This window comes from Paramisgurnus dabryanus, chromosome 5 (genome assembly GCF_030506205.2).
Source record: "Paramisgurnus dabryanus chromosome 5, PD_genome_1.1, whole genome shotgun sequence".
Classification (NCBI taxonomy): Eukaryota; Metazoa; Chordata; class Actinopteri; order Cypriniformes; family Cobitidae; genus Paramisgurnus; species Paramisgurnus dabryanus.
This window is the reverse complement of record NC_133341.1, coordinates 25,263,254-25,283,524: the sequence shown is the minus strand read 5'-3', so window position 1 is coordinate 25,283,524 and position 20,271 is coordinate 25,263,254. Positions and strand designations below refer to the sequence as shown.

The 20,271-nt window shown below is 35.3% G+C and overlaps 1 protein-coding gene across 1 annotated transcript; it reads left to right on the top strand.

The window, feature by feature from the left end:
* The first annotated feature begins 10,814 nt into the window (after positions 1-10,814).
* fdx1b (ferredoxin 1b) lies at positions 10,815-19,279 on the top strand. Its single transcript, XM_065250026.2, has 4 exons — positions 10,815-11,080; positions 16,059-16,186; positions 17,809-17,938; positions 18,241-19,279. Exons 1-4 carry the CDS (start codon positions 10,947-10,949, stop codon positions 18,353-18,355), a joined length of 507 nt encoding a protein of 168 aa, XP_065106098.1. The 5' UTR covers positions 10,815-10,946; the 3' UTR covers positions 18,356-19,279.
* Positions 19,280-20,271: the final 992 nt, after the last annotated feature.

Sequence of the window (20,271 nt, the reverse complement as noted above, 5' to 3'; positions counted from 1 at the left end):
ATCTTATTTTCTTGTTTTTAGTTTGTATATTTTATGCATTAGATTCATATAGCCATAAATATGATGCATTTACATTTCATGTCATAGAAAAATGAGCCAATGTGTCTCGTGTCTTGGTCATCTCCACTGTTATTGCTATAATCAAAAACAGCTAACATGAAACAAAAACTATATATGATGACATGACAATACAAACTTACTCGATCCGAGGCGAGCGCAGCTCCACATTCGGATGGAACTCTGCAACGCGATTTCATTTTTATACAGTCTGGTATTTTTGCTCCTCGATTGTGCTCCTTATCACCTTTTCCGAAACACTCTCAACACAAAAAGTCATCTGCAGTCGACGATCCACAATGGAGATGTTTATATCTAACCTCTGGAGAGGTTTCTCAGCGGGTCTGTGAGAGGCTAGCCGACCTGCTATGCTACCAAAACAACATTTGGGTGTGCGAGTACATTTTACTGACTTAGGTTGAATCCTTGTTATCGTTTCATGATTGGTTACTTCCCCTATCAATCAAAACTTTACTGGATAGGTAATGGCTGGTTTCATTTAGGCTTCATCTAGTCAAAAGCAAAGGTGCGCAAAATGACACCTCGCTTACCCAATGTGCGCTTCCAGGATATTTTAAGTTCTCAAACCTTATCTGATTTGAAAAACAGAAAAAATAGGCCAAAATTCCTCGGAACAGTCTAACGAAGTAGGAAGAGATGCATTTTCAGTGATAAGAATCGATATTTTATAGAAAATAAACATAATTGATCCCACTAACCGCAAGTGCGCATGTAAACAAAGGAGGATCTTGCTGGATTTTCCCTATTTTTTATTGTTTTGGATTAAAATGTGGGATGCACATGATCAGAACCATATGGCAAGAAATGTGAGTATTAATTCATATTAATATGTGGCCCATTTGCATTTTATTTAATCCTTTTCACTCCGGTGTATTGATGGCAAAAACAAGCTCAGAACAAGAATCTTGAGTGTTTTAGCTTTCAAATAATGCAAGGTTTTTGATTGTGGACTGAATATTTGATATTTGAAAACAAAGTTCAGAAACAAATACACTGATGTATCAATCTTGCCGATTCAGGTACTCAAAATGGCGGCAAACAAGTTTGCAAGATGTGAGTGACGTCAGTTGTGACATCATCTGATTATCATGAATTGACCAAACAGAATAAAGGTCCAGAACTAACCTTTTTATATTGAGAGATAACACTTGCAGGAGCATCTCATCTGTTGAGTGTGTGATAAATTTAAGCAATTATTTTCAAGCCACGAACTGACATAAACCTCAGAGACTTCATGAGATCTCCATGACCTTTAAAAACAAAGGCTTTCACCCAACATGACTTTAGAATAACATAAATGTGAAATGAAGTAAATGCTGTTTTCTGTTAAATAAAATAAAATATAAAGCTTAGCATTTAACAAAAATATTGATCAGAGTTTTTAATTACCAGTGAATTTCTGAGCCACTACTGAATTAGCTCACTACCCTTACGAAAAAGAAGTTTATTCAAGTGTGCTATAAGTATACTTCTTTTAAACTTAAAATAAAAAAGTATACTTTCAGTTTACTTTTTATGTACCTCTCTAAAATGTACTTTAGGTACTTCTCAGAAATATACTTAAATTGTACTAAAGTATACTTGACCTATACTGACCGAAATGTCTAAGTATATTTGGCCTATACTTGTTTACTGACATATACTTAACAGTATTAAGTAAAAATGCAACAACGAAAGCTACATCAAGAAAGCTGCAAAAAGCCATATGAATAGCCCTGGTAAAAAATAAATATACTTTATTGTATTTCAAGTATATTTAACTTAGCATGTACCAACTTTTAATATATTGAAAGTATGCTTACAACATATTTGCTTACAATTAAACTTTTAATATATTTCAAAATAATTATAATTTAATATATTTTCTAAAAGTATACTTTAAAAAATATACTTGGAGTTAAAGGTCTGTGCAATTTTTAAAGTATACTAATTTGAACTTATTTTAAAGTTTATTTTAGGTATACTTTATCTGTTAAAGTTATCATTATAATAATGCACTGACAGCATATTTATAAAATACATTATTTAGCATCCTTTAGAAACAGTATATTTTAAGTAAATTTTGAAAGTATATGTAGTGTACAGTACAAATGTGTATTATCTTCATGGAGAATCTTTAGTGTTAGTAAACTAGTAGGTTATTAATTTGGTGCTGCAGGTATACTTGCAAGTATTCTTTTACTATACTTTTAGTTAACTAGTGTACTCATACTGAAAGTGTACATGCAAGTGTTCTGTTAGTGTACTCTTAGTAAACTAGTAAGTTACTAATTGTGTGCTGCAGGTATACTTGCAAGTATTCTTTTACTATACTTTTAGTTAACTAGTGTACTCATACTGAAAGTGTACATGCAAGTGTTCTGTTAGTGTACTCTTAGTAAACTAGTAAGTTACTAATTGTGTGCTGCAGGTATACTTGCAAGTATTCTTTTACTATACTTTTAGTTAACTAGTGTACTCATACTGAAAGTGTACATGCAAGTGTTCTGTTAGTGTACTCTTAGTAAACTAGTAAGTTACTAATTGTGTGCTGCAGGTATACTTGCAAGTATTCTTTTACTATACTTTTAGTTAACTAGTGTACTCATACTGAAAGTGTACATGCAAGTGTTCTGTTAGTGTACTCTTAGAAAACTAGTAAGTTACTAATTGTGTGCTGCAGGTATACTTGCAAGTATTCTTTTACTATACTTTTAGTTAACTAGTAGTTTACTACTCAACTTTACTTTAAGTGAACTTAACATCATACTATAAATATATATATATATATATATATATATATATATATATATATATATATATATATATATATATATATATATATATATATATATATATATATATATATATATATATGTATTGCACTTAAAGTACAATAAATTGTTCCTGTGTATTAATTTTTATACCTGACATATACCTTAATTGTACTTTCAATTTGAAGCTAAATCTTTCGTATGCTATCAGTGAGATAATCAAACAATAAAAAAAGAAAAAAAAATATATATAATGGGACACTACAGTGGACACTGTAGAAATTGTGAGTAAAAAAAGGAATGGAATAATTTGCAAATCTCATAAATTTATATTTTATTCACAATAGAATATAGACTATCTCTGCCCATCTTGACTTCTGAGAGGCATTGCCACACTTTTTATACCCAATCATGTTGCCAATTAAGTTGCAAATTGGTCCTTTAGTTGTTCCTTATGTACATTTAACTTTTATACTCTTATTGCTACCTGTCCCAACTTTTTTTGGAATGTGTAGCTCTCATAAAATCCAAATTGAGCCAATATTTGGCATGACATTTCAAAATGTCTCACTTTCAACATTTGATATGTTATCTATATTCTATTGTGAATAAAATATAAGTTTATGAGATTTGTAAATTATTCCATTCCTTTTTTACTCACAATTTCTACAGTGTCCCAACTTTTTTCTGATTTGAGGTTGTATATATATATCTATATATATGGCTGAACCCCCTGAATATTAACTTTCGTTCTGGACTCCATTTCCCATAATCCCGCATGCCTGGACTGATTAATCTGCACCTGAAACTCATTGGACAGCCTATATAAACTCTCTGGAAACATTCAGTCAGTCCAAAGTCTTGATTTGTACCGGCTGTCATTGCTGAGCCGTTTGCCTGCCTGCATATCCATCTGTATTTATTGATCTTTATTTGTTTTACCCGGTTTATGAGTATGTTGCCTGCCCTGACCCTTTTGCCTGTTTCACGACTACGAGATTTGCCTGCCTTACATTGCTGTGTTTGCTGTTATGAGTGTGTTTAATAAAAACCTGCAGATGGATCCTCAGTGTCAAAGTGCTTTGTTACACAAGCAGTATACAATAAGTTACATACTAGTTTACTAAGAGTACACTAACAGAACACTTCTGCATGTACACTTGAAGTATATGACTAATAAACTATTAGTTAACTAAAAGTATATTAAAAGAACACTTGGAAGTATACCTGCAGCACATAATAAGTAACCTACTAGTTAACTAAGAGTACACTAACAGAACACTTGCATGTACACTTTCAGTATATGACTAGTAAACTACTAGTTAACTAAAAGTATATTAAAAGAACACTTGGAAGTATACCTGCAGCACACAATAAGTAACTTCTAGTTTACTAAGAGTACACTAACAGAATATTTGCATGTACACTTGAAGTATAAGTCTAGAAAACTACTAGTATACTCATGAGTTCACTTGCATTACAAATGAAGAACTAATTGTGCACTAGTTGTACACTTAAAGTTGACTACTCTTACACTTATAGTACACTTAGAAGTATACTTTTATATACTAAAAGTGGGCCAATTTAGTCCCAAGCGGTATTCAAGCAGTACACTTACAAGTATACTACTAGAACATAAATGTTAGTACACTTACTACATAAAGTATACTTAAAACTATACTCCAACATTACTTAAGTATACTTAATAAAATGAACTTGAAGTGTACTTCTTTTTCGTAAGGGTACTGTTTTGACTTAAATGATGAAGTAGTTTTCTCGGTGAAAATAAGCATTTATTGTGTTTTTCAGACCCATAGGTTATTGGTGTCATAACCATATGTGCCCCTGAAACATTAAAAAAATTCAAACAATGGTGAAATTTAGTGCTATGAAATTGTAGCACCAATATTCCTTTTCATTTATAATGGTCTGTCATTACCCCATGTTTGAAAGCTTAGAATCTCTACTTTCTGCAGATATGCATCACTTTGAGATATATTTTACTGTAAGAAAGTTATTATTTACACCTAATTTACACTATCACACCCCTTTTTTGTATATGATTTAATATTCCCAAGTCTTATATCACATGAAAGCTCTCATTCCCAGGAATATGATTACATCGTTATGTTTGTTCTATTATCATCACATATCCAACCATCTTTAAATGAATTATGAGGTAAAATTTGTCTTTTGTACACTTGCAAGTGAAACTTGAGCATGAGCTGCTTCAGCACAGATAGCCACAAATGATACATCATCTTTTACCTTAGGTTCTCCTAAACAAAATTAGCCCATTTACAACGTTTGGTTGTGTACATGAATAATCTCTTTCTATTTATTGTATGTGCAAAACATAACAAAGTACTTTTATAATATTCAAACAAAAAAAGTTTGGCATACAACAAGCTAAAGAGACCATTGTTTTTGTTTTTTTTTGGGGTGGGGGGGTGTTTATTGCCTGATGCTGGTTACAACCAGGACTGTCTCCAGTCTGCTACAGCACAGAGAGCCTGATATATATACACTTTCAAAGACAGTGTTTATGAAAAACTAAATAAATAATAATATTTGTCACAAACAGCAGCTTTGTCTGTAGCTTCAAAGGGTTTTCTGTAAAATTATATAATGAAATTGCATTTATTCCACTGTATGTGGGTATGGGCTGGGACGTGCACAGGATTTTTTAGGGGCAGTTGCTCTGACCTATATAAAGGGCACCCCCCCAATTTTTTTTTTAAACTCACAGCCTATATGAAGGACTGAGAATAACAGGGTCTTTATTAAAATCAAAAACATGTTTGCATAATGCCTACCAAAAAAATTGTAGCCTAGGCTGCTTGTCTGCAAGCTATGATAGCTATCTGCTATCTGTCTGATTATTTAGGCTTAAACGTGGCAAACTCAGCCTAGATTCATGAAGATTTTAACAGAGGTGGAAAGAGTAGCCAAAAACTTTACTCAAGTAAAAGTACAAGTAACTTAATAAATAATTACTCAAGTAGAAGTAAAAACTATGCAATGAAAATAATACTCAAGTAGCGAGTTACTAGTTACTCATGAAAAAATAAATGTAGATATACACGTGCAAACACACACACACACACACACACACACACACACACACACACACACACACACACACACACACACACACACACACACACACACACACACACACACACACACACACACACACACACACACACACACACACACACACACACACACACACACACACACACACACACACACACACACACACACACACACACACACACACACACACACACACACACACACACACACACACACACACACACACACACACACACACACACACACACACACACACACACACACACACACACACACACACACACACACACACACACACACACACACACACACACACACACACACACACACACACACACACACACACACACACACACACACACACACACACACACACACACACACACACACACACACACACACACACACACACACACACACACACACACACACACACACACACACACACACACACACACACACACACACACACACACACACACACACACACACACACACACACACACACACACACACACACACACACACACACACACACACACACACACACACACACACACACACACACACACACACAATACAGTGCCCTCCATAAAGTATCAGAACTGTAAAGACAAGATTTTCTGTTTGCTGTGGAGACCAGAAATTGCTAAGATAAATATCAGTATGTCAGAAGTTTAGAATGTCACATTTTATTAACCTTTGTTTATGTTTCAACACATACATGCTTTAACAACAAAGAACAACAGCATTAATGCTGACTTATGTATGCTGTACACAAATGCACATAAGTGAATCAAACTGATCATACACATTTTATGCTTTTCATGTGTAAACAATCAGGACACAGCTAAGTGACCATTAAAAAAAAATAATGTGACAGATTCTGTACTTTTGTCTCATGTTCATCTTTTAATGTTTGGACATTTCTTGACTCCACAACAAACAGAAGAAGGGCACAACAGTACAGAAAAAAAGAATACAAACACAGAATAGACAGGCATTTCAAATTAACAAATTAATACAAACACAGAATAGACAGGCATTTCAAATTAACAAATTAACTCTAGTCTCAATGTTGATGTAGCTTATAGCTGAAATATCAGACAAGTAAACTGACAACAGTTTTGCATAAAGTTAGAAATCTCCTCAGATGGTCTGAGGACATTGACAGTTTACACTTACATAAAAATGATTTTAGACAAAACTCGTGTTTTCTTACGTTGTCATGTCACGTGTGTTTTGTGAGAATCACTTACATCATACAGTACAGTATACAGCGAATCAGATGTCAATCATCGATGGATTTTCTTCAATCTGTGCTACAATGCTTCTGGAGGTTGCACGCGTTTAACTGTGTCTGACGATGGACGAACAGGTCGCGTGTATGTAATGGCGGGTACATGTGTGAAGTTTTGCTTTTAGTTAAAAGATTGGTAAATTCATTTCCACGTCGCCCAAAACTGGTTATATTCTGCGTGTTTCTACATAGGTTACGAGTAAAACAGCTCCGCACGATTCCGTTTTGCAGTGATCTGAACAATTCATTCAAACTGATTCGCGAACCAATTTGGCCCTTTCGCTTTGTAAAGAATCGACTCAAAAGACTCGTTTATTTTCAACACTTTGTAAGGAACGACTCAAACGAGTCATTAATTCGCGAATGCGCCAGAAACACAAGATAGCAATTTAAAAATAAAATACAAATTTCGTAATTAATTAAAATACAGTAACGAAGGAACGCTGCATAGTGTAAACGAAGTAAAAGTACAATTTATTTTTTTCCACCTCGGAAGGGCAACTTGAGTCGAGAAGGGCATATGGGCAGTTGCCCGGGCAACCTGAGCAACCCCCCTGTGCACGTCCCTGGGTATGGGGATACTTCAAATGTTTTTAGGTGGAAATTTAATACCTTGAGTTGGAATAGAATAAGGTTTGCATAGATTTTGATAGAGATACATTTCCTTTTTCTTACAAACTGACATTAGTTGGAATCAAACAAAACTCTGCAGACTTTTGAAAAAAAGCACCTATTTATTTTTGTGTTTATTAGAGGACTGACAACACATACAACCATGTTTTGCACTTTCAAGAGTGTTTTATAAAATTTGGAGGGGTTTCCTGTAAAATTACATTAAAATTTTACATTTACTCCACTGTATGTGGTTACGAGAGGCTTTTAAATTTGGGCATGCCACATTCAGGTGGAAATTTTAATCATCTTATATTGTTATATAATTTCTATGTTACTGAAATTGCTTTCCTGCCTTAGATCCCCTTTGAAGGCACGACAGAAAAATTGGTAAATGTGTGTGTAATTATGGGTCATTTACAGACTTGGGATAAAGCAGCTAATGTCTGAAAGGAGGGATGTGCATCTAGAGATAACAACATGCTTTTACAAAGTCTTTTTTGTCTTTGGAGTGTACAAGAATAGGTTTTCATCTCTGACTGTGAGACTTTATTTTTTACATTACTGCAGCTCTTCTCAGTCTGTCTGTAATGCTCTGTAACTTCCAAACGCCATGAAGCTCCTCCTCCTGAAATGCTTTGAGTGGTCAAGCTTGTTCAGTCTTTTGTCACTGATATGTCATCATAAAGCAGATGTCATCAGAGCTCTGAGTGCTGAACAGAGACTTACAAACATGAAAAATGAGCCAAAACAACATCAACAATCATTCATCCTAGAAAGGCAGAACGGGGGGTGGGGGTGTTAGATTAAGCAGTGTCTCATCAAGATTGATGCCAAGTCGCCAACAACACGTTCCTAAATCATTACAAATCATCACAACCCTGTGCCCCTATTTGCAAATGCCTTGGGTGCAAATAATATGTGAAAATGTAATGTCACAATTTCTAGAAGAAGACATGTCGTTGTATTTCCCAATGAATTTGTTGCAGTTCATGAAAAGTGTTTTCAGTTTGAGAGAATATCTTCTGTGGAGTGAACATTGGTACTTTGCCGATCTTTTTATGTTTAAGTAAGCAATAAGGTACAAGAGGCTGTGCTGTTTTCTGAATATGTAGCAGCTGATGGGCGTTGATACCCCTTCAGAATCAAAGTAAAAAAATCAAAGTAAAAAAATGTATTATTGCAACTTTCAAGCCTTCCTTTCCTTTAGAAAAAAGTCCCTGACCGTGAACAACTACGTTCCAATGTGTAATAGGGGACAGCAGGGGCGAAAGTACCATCAGAAAAACGTAATTTTAAAAGATAATGTTTTAGACAGAGATCTTTTTTTGCTGTGGTCAGTAACTCACAAGTGTGCTTTTATCAATACCAGTGAGAGGATTTACTTTTATTTAGAAAAACTCTGAGAAGTCAAACTTCAGAAAGTGTTGGAGCACTAAATTACCTGTAGATTGATCAGTATTGTAACACATGAAATGAGAAACACAATGCGTTATAAGAAAAAAAGACCGCTTTAGGAATTTACTTATCATGGTTGAAAACACCTTCTGGATCTACCTGCGGAAAACGGTGAGTAAATAACGCAATATTTGTCAGCTCTGTTAAGGGTTTGTGTGGTAAAGATGCTGTCATTGTTTGGAATGCAAATCTTATCAAGGCTCGGAGAAAATCGCTTTGTTACTTTCGTCCCATGTTACTTTTGCCCCAATATGGCTTGGGCGCCACGTTGCATTCTGGGACGTGGCGAATGTAAACATACAGCAAATCGAACGAGGAAAAGCAGCAGAGTTGGGAGAATGAAAAGAAAGAAAAAAGATGTTAAAATCCCGAAAAGGATGTGGAATTTACTGGGACCGGTATGTGGACAAAATCGGAAATACGGTTTGGATCCATATGAAAAAAGAGTGAATAAAGAGCCTTTTTAAGATAACAGCGTGGTTGTGTGAGAGCACGATTTTACACCAATCTGTAAGCAAAGTCACGTACGACCCAGCTTCACAACTCGCTTAGTAAATGCAGCAGTTTTTGCTGTCAGCAGAGGGATAGCAACAGAAAGATAAATGTTGAAATGTTCCCATATTTTGGGCGAGTAAACCGGGACATTTCCCTTATTTTTAAGCTTGACTTAAGCTATAAATTAATATTCAGATTTTATACTTCCCTGTCGTATAAATGTCATATATATGACACATTACTGAGGGTTTGAGGTTAATGTTTGGTTTCCTACATTGAATAAAACATAATGTTTTAAAAAGTAAAAGTGTTGTCCTTATCTGTCATTTTTAATGTAAATTACTCTTAATGTGTTACTTTATTATTGATACATGATATTAATAATGAATAAAGCACAGCTATTGACCAATCAGAATCAAGGTTTGGAACTAACTGTTTTATAAACAGCAACAGTACACAATAACAGAAGTTACAAAATATTTTTTTTTAACTATTTTAAAAAGTTTTTAAAAAACTTTTTATGTTTTAAAGCATAGTTTGTGCTGCCAAACGTCACAGTTATGTATGTAACCATGGTTCCCTGATGGAGGGATCGAGACATTGTGTTGATGAAGACAGAAAGCGAATTGAGGCTTATTAAAAAACTTGAGACTGCCAAAAATGATAAAGACATTTGTGTGTAGGCAGGTGGGATCAGCTTCTTCCTAGTTTCATGCTCTCTCCATATGCTCTCTCTCTCTCTCTCTCTCTCTCTCTCTCTCTCTCTCTCTCTCTCTCTCTCTCTCTCTCTCTCTCTCTCTCTCTCTCTCTCTCTCTCGTTATTATTCTGAATACCAAGAATGAACATTTTTTTTCTACATATTGGTGTGTTATTTCCTGCCGGGATATGATTCATCAAACCATGGTTGCTAAGACAAGGGCAGCCCCTTAATTTTGCACTACAACAGAACTAGAAAGCATGTGCTTGACCTTTCGACCAGACTGGTTAATTTTCTGTAAAATGGCCACGACCTATAAAGATCAAGGTTTCTTTCTCTTCTTTTCTCTGTGTGTTTACAACCTTGACAGCCTCATGTCACTGTCTCCTTAAAAAAAGAACAAGCTGAAATGAGTTCACACTCGCAGGCAGGCACAGACACAGACTGCACAGTATGGCCTATCGTGTGCGAATGTGGAGCTCCCTCCGTTCAAGTTCAGTTCTCATGTGCCACCCGGGAGCCACAAGGATGCATCCGAGGACTCTTCACACACTTTCTAAACACTGCAGTCAATCCCAGCAACATGGGTAAGCCTTTTACTGGTTGTCCAATGCACCAGTGTCGGTTTTTGTTTATATTATTTTGATTTAATTTACTTAAAGATGCAAACACAATGCACAGATATTTATTTGAACATAAACATTATAGGATAATGTTACTTGACCTACACTGTCAGATGAAAAGGCACAAAACAACCTTTTCTGTCGCTGGGGTGGTACCCTCAACACTCTTAGAACGGATGTGTTAAAAACAACACATTAGTGTTGATTGTGGGATGACACACTAAATGCGTTGTCCCAGAATTCACCCATCACTGTGCTATTATTGAAACAACACATTTTGTGTTACTTTTAACACAACTTGAAAAAATGAACATAAAATGACACATAATGTGTTAAAAGCTTAACGCACAAAGATGTGTAAAAAATTAACACATCCTTTCTTAGAGTGAAAGGTTCAACTTTGTACCTTCATAATTCTTCATTTTTAAGAGTATGGCTAAGTTTATACCAGGAATGTGAACATTGAAATAGAAAGTTCACTAAAATGGTTATATAAAGTTTTTTTAAGAGGGATGTGGTGTGTGTGTGTGTTCAGATATGTCAAGTTCCACATGAGTGAAAATGAAACACTTTTTTTGTCAGAATGACTTCCAACTTTCTGGTTTTCCCCTTAGGATTTCCAATCTAGTATGCTTCTAGCTTTTCATCTTGTTTTTCCTTTCCACAACATTCTAGAAGATTCCTTTAACCACCAATATTAACAGGATAATAATCACATCAAAAAGGCGTTCAATGTTCCATTTTAAATTGTCGATCTGCCAAATGATGTCAAATGAGGAAATTATGTCACTATGATATTTTTTTGAAGTGCACATTGAAAAATTCTATTCAAAGCACATGCAATTACTTGAGATTTGATTTTTAAAACCAGATATGATTCATAAAAAATAAATGTACCTTTTAAAAATAAAGGTTTCAAAAATACACTTCAAAAAGTGAAAAATTGATCAATTTAAAAAAAATATTTTTTTCAACTTCAGTATTCTTACTTGAGTAAAGTTTTAAGTTTGAAAAAGCATAATTAAAGTAATTTCAAAAAGTTTTTTTTCTCACTTTAACAAAAAAAATAAGTAAAATGATTTTTTTTTTAAATATTACTAATTCAAGTAATTTATTTAAAGGGGACAGAGAATGAAAAAACATTTTTACCTTGTCTTTGTTGAATAATGGTAGTCTACCCACATTCACAAACATACAAAAAGTGCTAGACATGCTAAACATCTCAGTCTCATAGAAATTCCTCTTTTAGAAATGTCAGCCAGAAAACGCCCCAATCTGAAAAACTGATGCTTATGACATCACAGGCATCTAACTGCCCCTCCACTTTAAAATAATTGGCTACATTTTTTGAGTGGCAGCAAAGTCAGCCAATCAGCAATGAGATTGCAAGTTAAGCCAGTAGGGGGAGCCAAATAGGTGCAAAACCACTTGTTTAAAATACAATCATTCAACAGTCAAACTGAAATAATTAGAATGTGACGAACAAACACAAAGCAAGATCTTTCTGATGGGGAAGTGGACTCCCCACAAAACCCCAATTATTAGGCCAAATCATGTTACAGCTCTCTTTATCTTGACAGGTACATGCTGTTTTTTTCTAGTTTGAAATAAACGTTTGTTCTTCCTTTGTCCAGCAGCTTTTCTGGTACTTAATGTGCACTAGGCTATATCAAGTGGTTCTAAAACTTTTCAGTGTGTGTGTGTGTGTGTGTCCTTGTGTGGGTTGCATCCCTTCATGGCCGACCCAAAGAAAATTAATTACATGAATATTAGAATCTGAATTTAACGAAACATTAAATTATACAATGTGGTTGGTAGTTGTGTTTTTCGGAAGTTATTATACAGAATTTATGATAAATTCATGTATTTAATACATACATTTTACATAATTAGAATGTGACCTATGTAACATTCCAATCATTTCAAAACACTGTGGCCCACCTCGTAACATCTGCCACCCTCCAAGTGGGGGCCCACCCACCAGTTTGAGAACCACTGTGCTAATTATAATTGCTTGACCTTGTAGATACCAACTTGCTTTCAATTATCAGATTTTGTCAGTGTGTATTTTTTTGATGGGCAGGAGCTAATATTAAAGTCACCATGAAATGGAAGTATCAATTGCCTAATTTTCCCCGTGGTGACGTGTATCCGAGTAAAACCGGCCTTTGAAATGAAAGGCAGGGCTGGATTATTTGAATTTGTCCATTGAGTTCTGATTGAATCATTTGAAGTCGGGTCGTGTTGCTAATTGCTAATCGCAGCGATATTCTCCCGGACCCGGACCCCGCCCACCTGCCACACATTATGACCGGAAGTAAAGAGGGATCGTTTTTAGGAGGGGAGGAGATTTGCATTTTTGATTAAAGATTATGAGGGCACATGAATTTTTAAAAATTAATGAAGCTCACAGATAAATCATTCATTTGTAAAAAATACCACAATATTACAAAACAAATTACAGTTTTTTTATTTTACTTTTCATTGCGACTTTAAAGGGACACTCCACTTGTGTGAAAATCTAGCCCCCTAGCCCCCCATAGACCCTGCCTTGAGGAGTTTTAGTCCCTCTTTTACATATAATAGTGGTTTATTCTGTTAACATACAGTATACTTCCAAATGCTGAGATAAGTAGACCCACCGCATGTCTTCATAAATACTTGTTGTCAACATTTCAAAGGTTTTGATCAAAGGCCTTCATTCTCAGCACAGAATTCCGGGTGGGCCGGTCTGTTTTTTTGGCCTTGAGGGCCGTTGTTGTCATGCCACCGGGTTGAAGGTTGCTATCCCTATGCTACCAGCACTCACAGCAGCCCCACTCGTGTAATTTGCGCTTTATGCCAAAGTTGATTGTGTCCCGACTACTTATTGAAAAAATTAACATCTAAAACGCATGAAAACCGCAGGACGCGCCGAAGCATTTATATTTAAATGTGTCCTTGCCTGTCTAGATTTTAAATAAACTTGAGCATGATTTGATACGAATGGCTTCTAAAAGCAAAAGGATCTACAAATTGTATTTTTTTTTTAATCTAATGCTGCGTTCCAGGCAGGTTTTTAAACCCGTGAATTACGACTTCAAAACCAAGACTCACGACTCTATGCGTTCCAGGCAGCCTGTAACCCGTGTTTTTACAACCTTCTACCTGTGAAAGTGCAGTGAAAAGGCAGTCAAACTCATGACTTCCCACCCGTGAACTCGTACTAGATCGATGTACTCCCAGTTCAGAGTCGTGTGCCGTGGTTTTGAAGTCGTGATTCACGGGTTACCAGTTTCCTGGAACGCAGCATAAGTCATAGATGTACAAAAGTACCAAGTCATTATTCATCATCTATTGCAAGAGTAACAAAAATCTATTTAATGCAAAACGTAATCAGTTTATTTTTTAGAAAAAAGTAAGTTTCAGATGAATATATAGTTTACTCAGGTGACACAAATTTTGAAAGTCCATTATATATTTTCTTCTTTTTTTGACACAAGGTAGGCCTAACTTACGTTATTTGTCAATAAAACACCAACTAAAGTGGGCTGGTCTAAGGCATGAAACTCCAGGGCTGAAATTAATTCCCATTAATCCGGCCTTGGGTGAAGGCATAAATGCAGGAAGAACACTTGAGACTCAGCATGGTATAAGATTACTGTGCTAAGTGTTTCATTATTTTTTTGGCAATTCACACTCACCGCAGGGTACCACAGAAATTGGACTACTTTTCTTTCACTCCTTTAAAACGATCAACCAATCAGGTGGTGTTTCTCATCACCACTGCACTCATTTCCACCACATCTCTGCATTTCAGGGATCCTCATAATAAACCTGATGAAAACATAAACAGTACATACAGAAGTACAATCCATTAATTGAACAAAAACCTTTAAATTTGGGGGCAGTTGTAGCCTGGTTAGAGAGCCGGGCTTGTAACCCAAAAGTTGCCGGTTCGATTCTTACGGCCGGCAGTTTGTGACTGTGGTGCCCTTGAGCAAGGCACTTTACCCGAATTGCTTTCCGGGCAATGGGATAGTTGCCCACTGCTCCGTATGTATGTGTGTGTTTACTACTCACTGGGATGGGTTAAATGCAGAGTTCACATTTTAAGTATGCATTGCGTGCTTGTCACTTTCACTTTTTCAAAATTAAATTTAACAAATACCACACCATTTGCATATTACTTATGAATTTGAATGAAGCAAACAACTACTCAGTTTCTCATCAAGGCCCTGATTATCCAGACTGCTTAAAATCTTTACATTTTCCCTGAAGTACATTTAAATGGTTTACCCTTCAGAATTTCTTTCATACTCATTTTAATTCACATGCTGCTGCTACCTGCTTACTGTTAAAATTCAGTGTAGCACACGGGTCTACTGCCGGATCTTTAAGTGCTACACACATAGAGGCTATTAAAATTAGCCACTTCTGCTTGTCTGTCCATTTTCTCTTTGCACATGAGTCCTGTATCCTTGCCACTTATTGTTAGTTCAAAGTTCCAATTATCTTCAGATCAGGCGACCTTTCGGCAAAACCTCAAGCCATTGAAAGATGTCCTTATTCTGGATCACACATAAGAAAAATTCAGTCACAGTTGTAGTTTTGCTGGCTGACAGTTTCACAACTATAAATGTCAAAAAGAAGAGAAGAAATGCTTTCTTTATAGACTTTTATGTTTCTGACATTTTCTGACCTCCTCTTACAAAATTACATAGTTTAGAAAAACGACATTTAAATTCATACAGATTACCACTCAGTTAAAAAAACGTTTATTACTAAACTTGTTCTCTTCCTCCGGTAACTGTTTTGTTTTTCTCTTTAAATGCTTGACTCATCATCAGCTGAACCCATTCTATTTTTATTGCCATTTGAGGTTTCATTGTAACTTGTTAGTTTATTGGTAAGAAGCTAAGAACATCAGTTTAATTAAGAGAGATTGTTTTTGTCTTTTCAGCTCCTCAGGCTCTAAAGTGTTAGTTCACTTTGTAAATCAGTCTGGAATGAAAAGCAGCGTCTTTGTCACCGAGGGAGAGAGTCTTCTAGATGCTGTCATCAAGAAAAATCTTGACATCAGTGGATTTGGTAATGAAACCACACTTTCTTTTTTAGTGTACGTGTGAATTTATCTTTTAAATAAATATTTCATCATTTATTCACCCTCAAGTTGTTCCAAACCTGTATCCATTTCTTTGTTCTGCTGAACACAAGGGAGAAATTTGTAATCAAGCAGGAAGCAGAAGCACAGTTGGAAAACAAACTAATAATTCAGTTGTGCTTAAAAACAACTGTTTGGTTACAAGAATTGCTCAAAATATCTTTCTTTGTGTTCAGCAGAACAAAGAAATGTATTAAGGTTTGTAACAACTAGAGGGTAAGTAAATGCACTGTTCGAATTGTGTTAAAGATAATGGGGGTCTTCTATTTAAGCCCCCTCGGCCAAGCACCCCATCATTACGGTCGCCATAATTTCACAGTAGTAAGATGTGATCCCAAAACAATGTTTTAATCAAAGAAACACCAAATTACCCTTAACTCAAACACTAACCATTTTAACCCCTCAAGTTAGTGTAAAATAATAGTTTGAGAAGAAATTTTTTAAAGTCCTTGAAACTGGTTCTCAAATTTTTTCGGCGTGTGCCGCCCCAGTGTACATAAAACAATCTAACATGTAAATTTGAAAGAAACAAAGCATATTAAATGATACAATGTAGTGATGTTGGTTAATAGCCTTATTTTCTTGAGGTTTAGACAGTTACACAAAATTTATAATAAATAAATGTATTTTATAAAATCTCGCATCACCCCAGGGGGCCATGACCCCTAGAACCACTGCCCTAAACCAATCCTAAATCTAAATCTAACAATCCGTCAATTCCTCCAGAAAACAGCGTGAGGCGTAGTTGAGAGTTTACATTTATTACAGACAGAAATCTTTTGGATTGGTTTATTGCAAAATTGGGAAAACTAATGGACAGTATTGCTTTGTGGCAGCATAGCATGAGAATTTTAAATTCATGTAGTATTTTAATAAAAAATAGACAACCTATACCCCCTTCAATTCAAACACTGAGTAAATGATGACAGAATTTTTATTTTTGGGTGAACTGTACCTTTAATCTATTTTGCTATGGTATACATGAACAATTTGCTTTTACTTTATCAAGAAACATCGGCCACAAATGTGTGCAGATAATAAATGTGTGACCCTGGACCACAAAACCAGTCATAAGGGTCTTTTTTAAACGGAGACTTATACATCATCTGAAATCCGAATAAATAAGCTTTCCATTGATGTATGGTTTGTATAGGACAATATTTGGCCAATAAACATGGATTTAAAAATCTGGAATCTGAGGGTGCAGAAAAAATCTAAATATTGAGAAAATTGCATTTAAAGTTGTCCAAATAAGGTCCTTAGTATTGCATCCACACACAAAAATAAAAGTTTTTATGTATTTATGGTAGGAAATGTTCAAAATATTTTTTTTTACATAATATCCTAATGATTTTTGGCATAAAAGTAAAATCGATCATTTTGACCCATACAGTGTATTGTTGGCTATTGCAACCTAAGGTTGGTTTTGTGGCCAGGGGTCACATATATTATATAATACATATAAAAATTATATTCATGACTGTGTTTTAGTACAAGTATATGCCATGAGGTAATAAGACTACTCACACTTTGTGTGTGTGTGTCTCAGGAGCATGTGAAGGTACTCTGGCTTGTTCCACGTGTCATTTGATATTTGAGGAAAGCGTGTATGACAAATTGGAGCCAACGGTGGATGAAGAGATTGACATGCTGGATTTGGCTTACGGACTCACAAAGACGTAAGGACACTGAAATACTTAAATATTGTGTAATATTTAACATACTACATGTGACCCCATGATTGTTTTCGACATAAAATCATCCTAGAGAATTCTGTGAAAATATAACCTTAATATCTTTGATATAAAATAAGTTCAAAGAACGATATCAATGTGAAATCATTGCCTAAAATCAAACGTTCATGCTGCTAATTTGATTATGAGATTTTAGCCTGGATTTCACAGACAGGGTTACAAAATGTCTGAATGATATAGGTTTTATTTTGCCATTGAGTTCTGATGCTGCTCTGTCATTGGTTCAGATCACGTTTGGGGTGTCAGGTGATTGTGGACCGCTGGATGGATGGAATGACCGTTCGTGTTCCTCAAGAGATCAAAGATCAACGTGCAAAACAGGAAGCAAAGGGCATCAAATGATACAAAATGACAGATATGCATAATTGTTGTCACTTAATATATAAAGTCTAATTAGTTAAGTCTCTCTATATTAGTGGTTCTCAAACTTTTTGGCGTGGGGCCCCCCTTGTGTAAGATGCATCCCTTCATGGCCCCCTTTCAAAGAAAATATATGACATAAAATTTGAATTAAACAAAATATATTAAATTTTACCATGTAGTGCTGTTGGTTAGTAGCCTTATTTTGTCTGAGCTTTAATTACACAGAATTTATGATAAATTAATATATTTTTTTTTAATGACATTACACTGGGGCCATCTCAGCATGGCCCCCAGTTTGAGAACCACTGCTCTATATGACAGTATTTAAAAATGTGACCTTGCCTGCAAATTCTAATTATGATCTAATTATGAGATTAGGAGCATCTCAGTTTGATTTTACTCAGTGACTTCACACTGATTACCAAAATTTGACATGGTCTTAGTAAATATTAAAGATATCAAGGTTGTATTTTCACAGAATGTTCTTTACATTATCTCTTAATCACAAAGACATGACTTTAGCTGGGTTTTCACAGACTGGGTCATAAATGTTTCTTTACAGCCACAATATAACAAACTCAATTTAACCCACATACACATACAATATTCAGAAAGAGCCAACAGATTTAATCCCACCTGCATATTTGGGAATTGTGACCCACATGAATGTGTATGTAACAACATCTAGGATTACACCATTAGATCAATATTGGATATAGCTTGGTGCTAGTGAGCCAAAGGTCTTGCATTTAAAACCCCATAGGTGGTCAACTTGAGAACTGCTATTGATTTCTTTCAGACTATGTTTTCTTCTTCTGACAATAGTCTAGCTACATTTAATGGAGAATTTCACGTTTCTCAGAATAAAACCAATCCTTAAATAACTTTTTAGTTTACACTTTAAAGTACACTGTAAAAAATTTAAAATGTTCTTTCAACAAAGATAATAAAGTAGCTTGAACAAAGAGGGGGTCAATTTATTATTTTGTGTTTACTGAATGAAATAACAAACAAATATTCTTTTGTTGACGGAACTTTATAGGGCAGTTTTCCGGACAGGGATTAGCTTAAACCAGGACTAGGCCTTAGTTTAATTAGGAAATATAACTAGTTTTAACAAACATGCCTTACTAAAAACTTTACTGGTGTGTATTTTGAAGCAAAACAAGGGACACTGATGTATTTTAAGATATGTCAGTTCAAGTTGTTTTCAGTTTGGACAGCTCTTACATTTATTTTAGTCTAGGACTAGTCTAATTCCTGTCCGGGAAACTGCCCCTGTGTTTAAGATATTTAAGTGTTTGTCCAAAACGTTTTCCAAACCTTACAAACTGAGTAATCTGAACAAACAATAAAAAAAACAATGGTCTGAAAGTTGCAACCCCTAGCATGCATTGTGGCATGTTTACTTCTTTGGTTAAAATGTATAAAAAAATATTACTTTTTTAAAGGCACACCGTGGAACTTTTTGGCCACTAGGGGGTGCTAGACATGTATTTTTCACGTCTAGCGCCCCTAGAGGCCACAAGCACTGCAAAACTGTCGCACAGGACAAGAAGACAACTCTTTAGGTCACAAAGTGTGCCTTCCAGCATGTCATATGAATATATTCATGGGTTTAATTTTTTCAAACGCCAAAAGATTGCATAGCTCACGTTTACAAGCCTGTTGTAATGGTGGTCGCTTGGTTAAAGTTTATATAAAAAACATATTGCCTTAAAGGGGACTTGAACCAGTATTCAAGGCTAATCGTACCCCATCATGCATCATGTTCTGGGGCCTTATTTATAAAATGCTGGCTAGAAACCATCCTACATTTGATCCTACGATCATTTATCAAAAATGCCTACGTGTAACTCATAAACCGAACTTACGCACAGAAAATGCGCTTACCC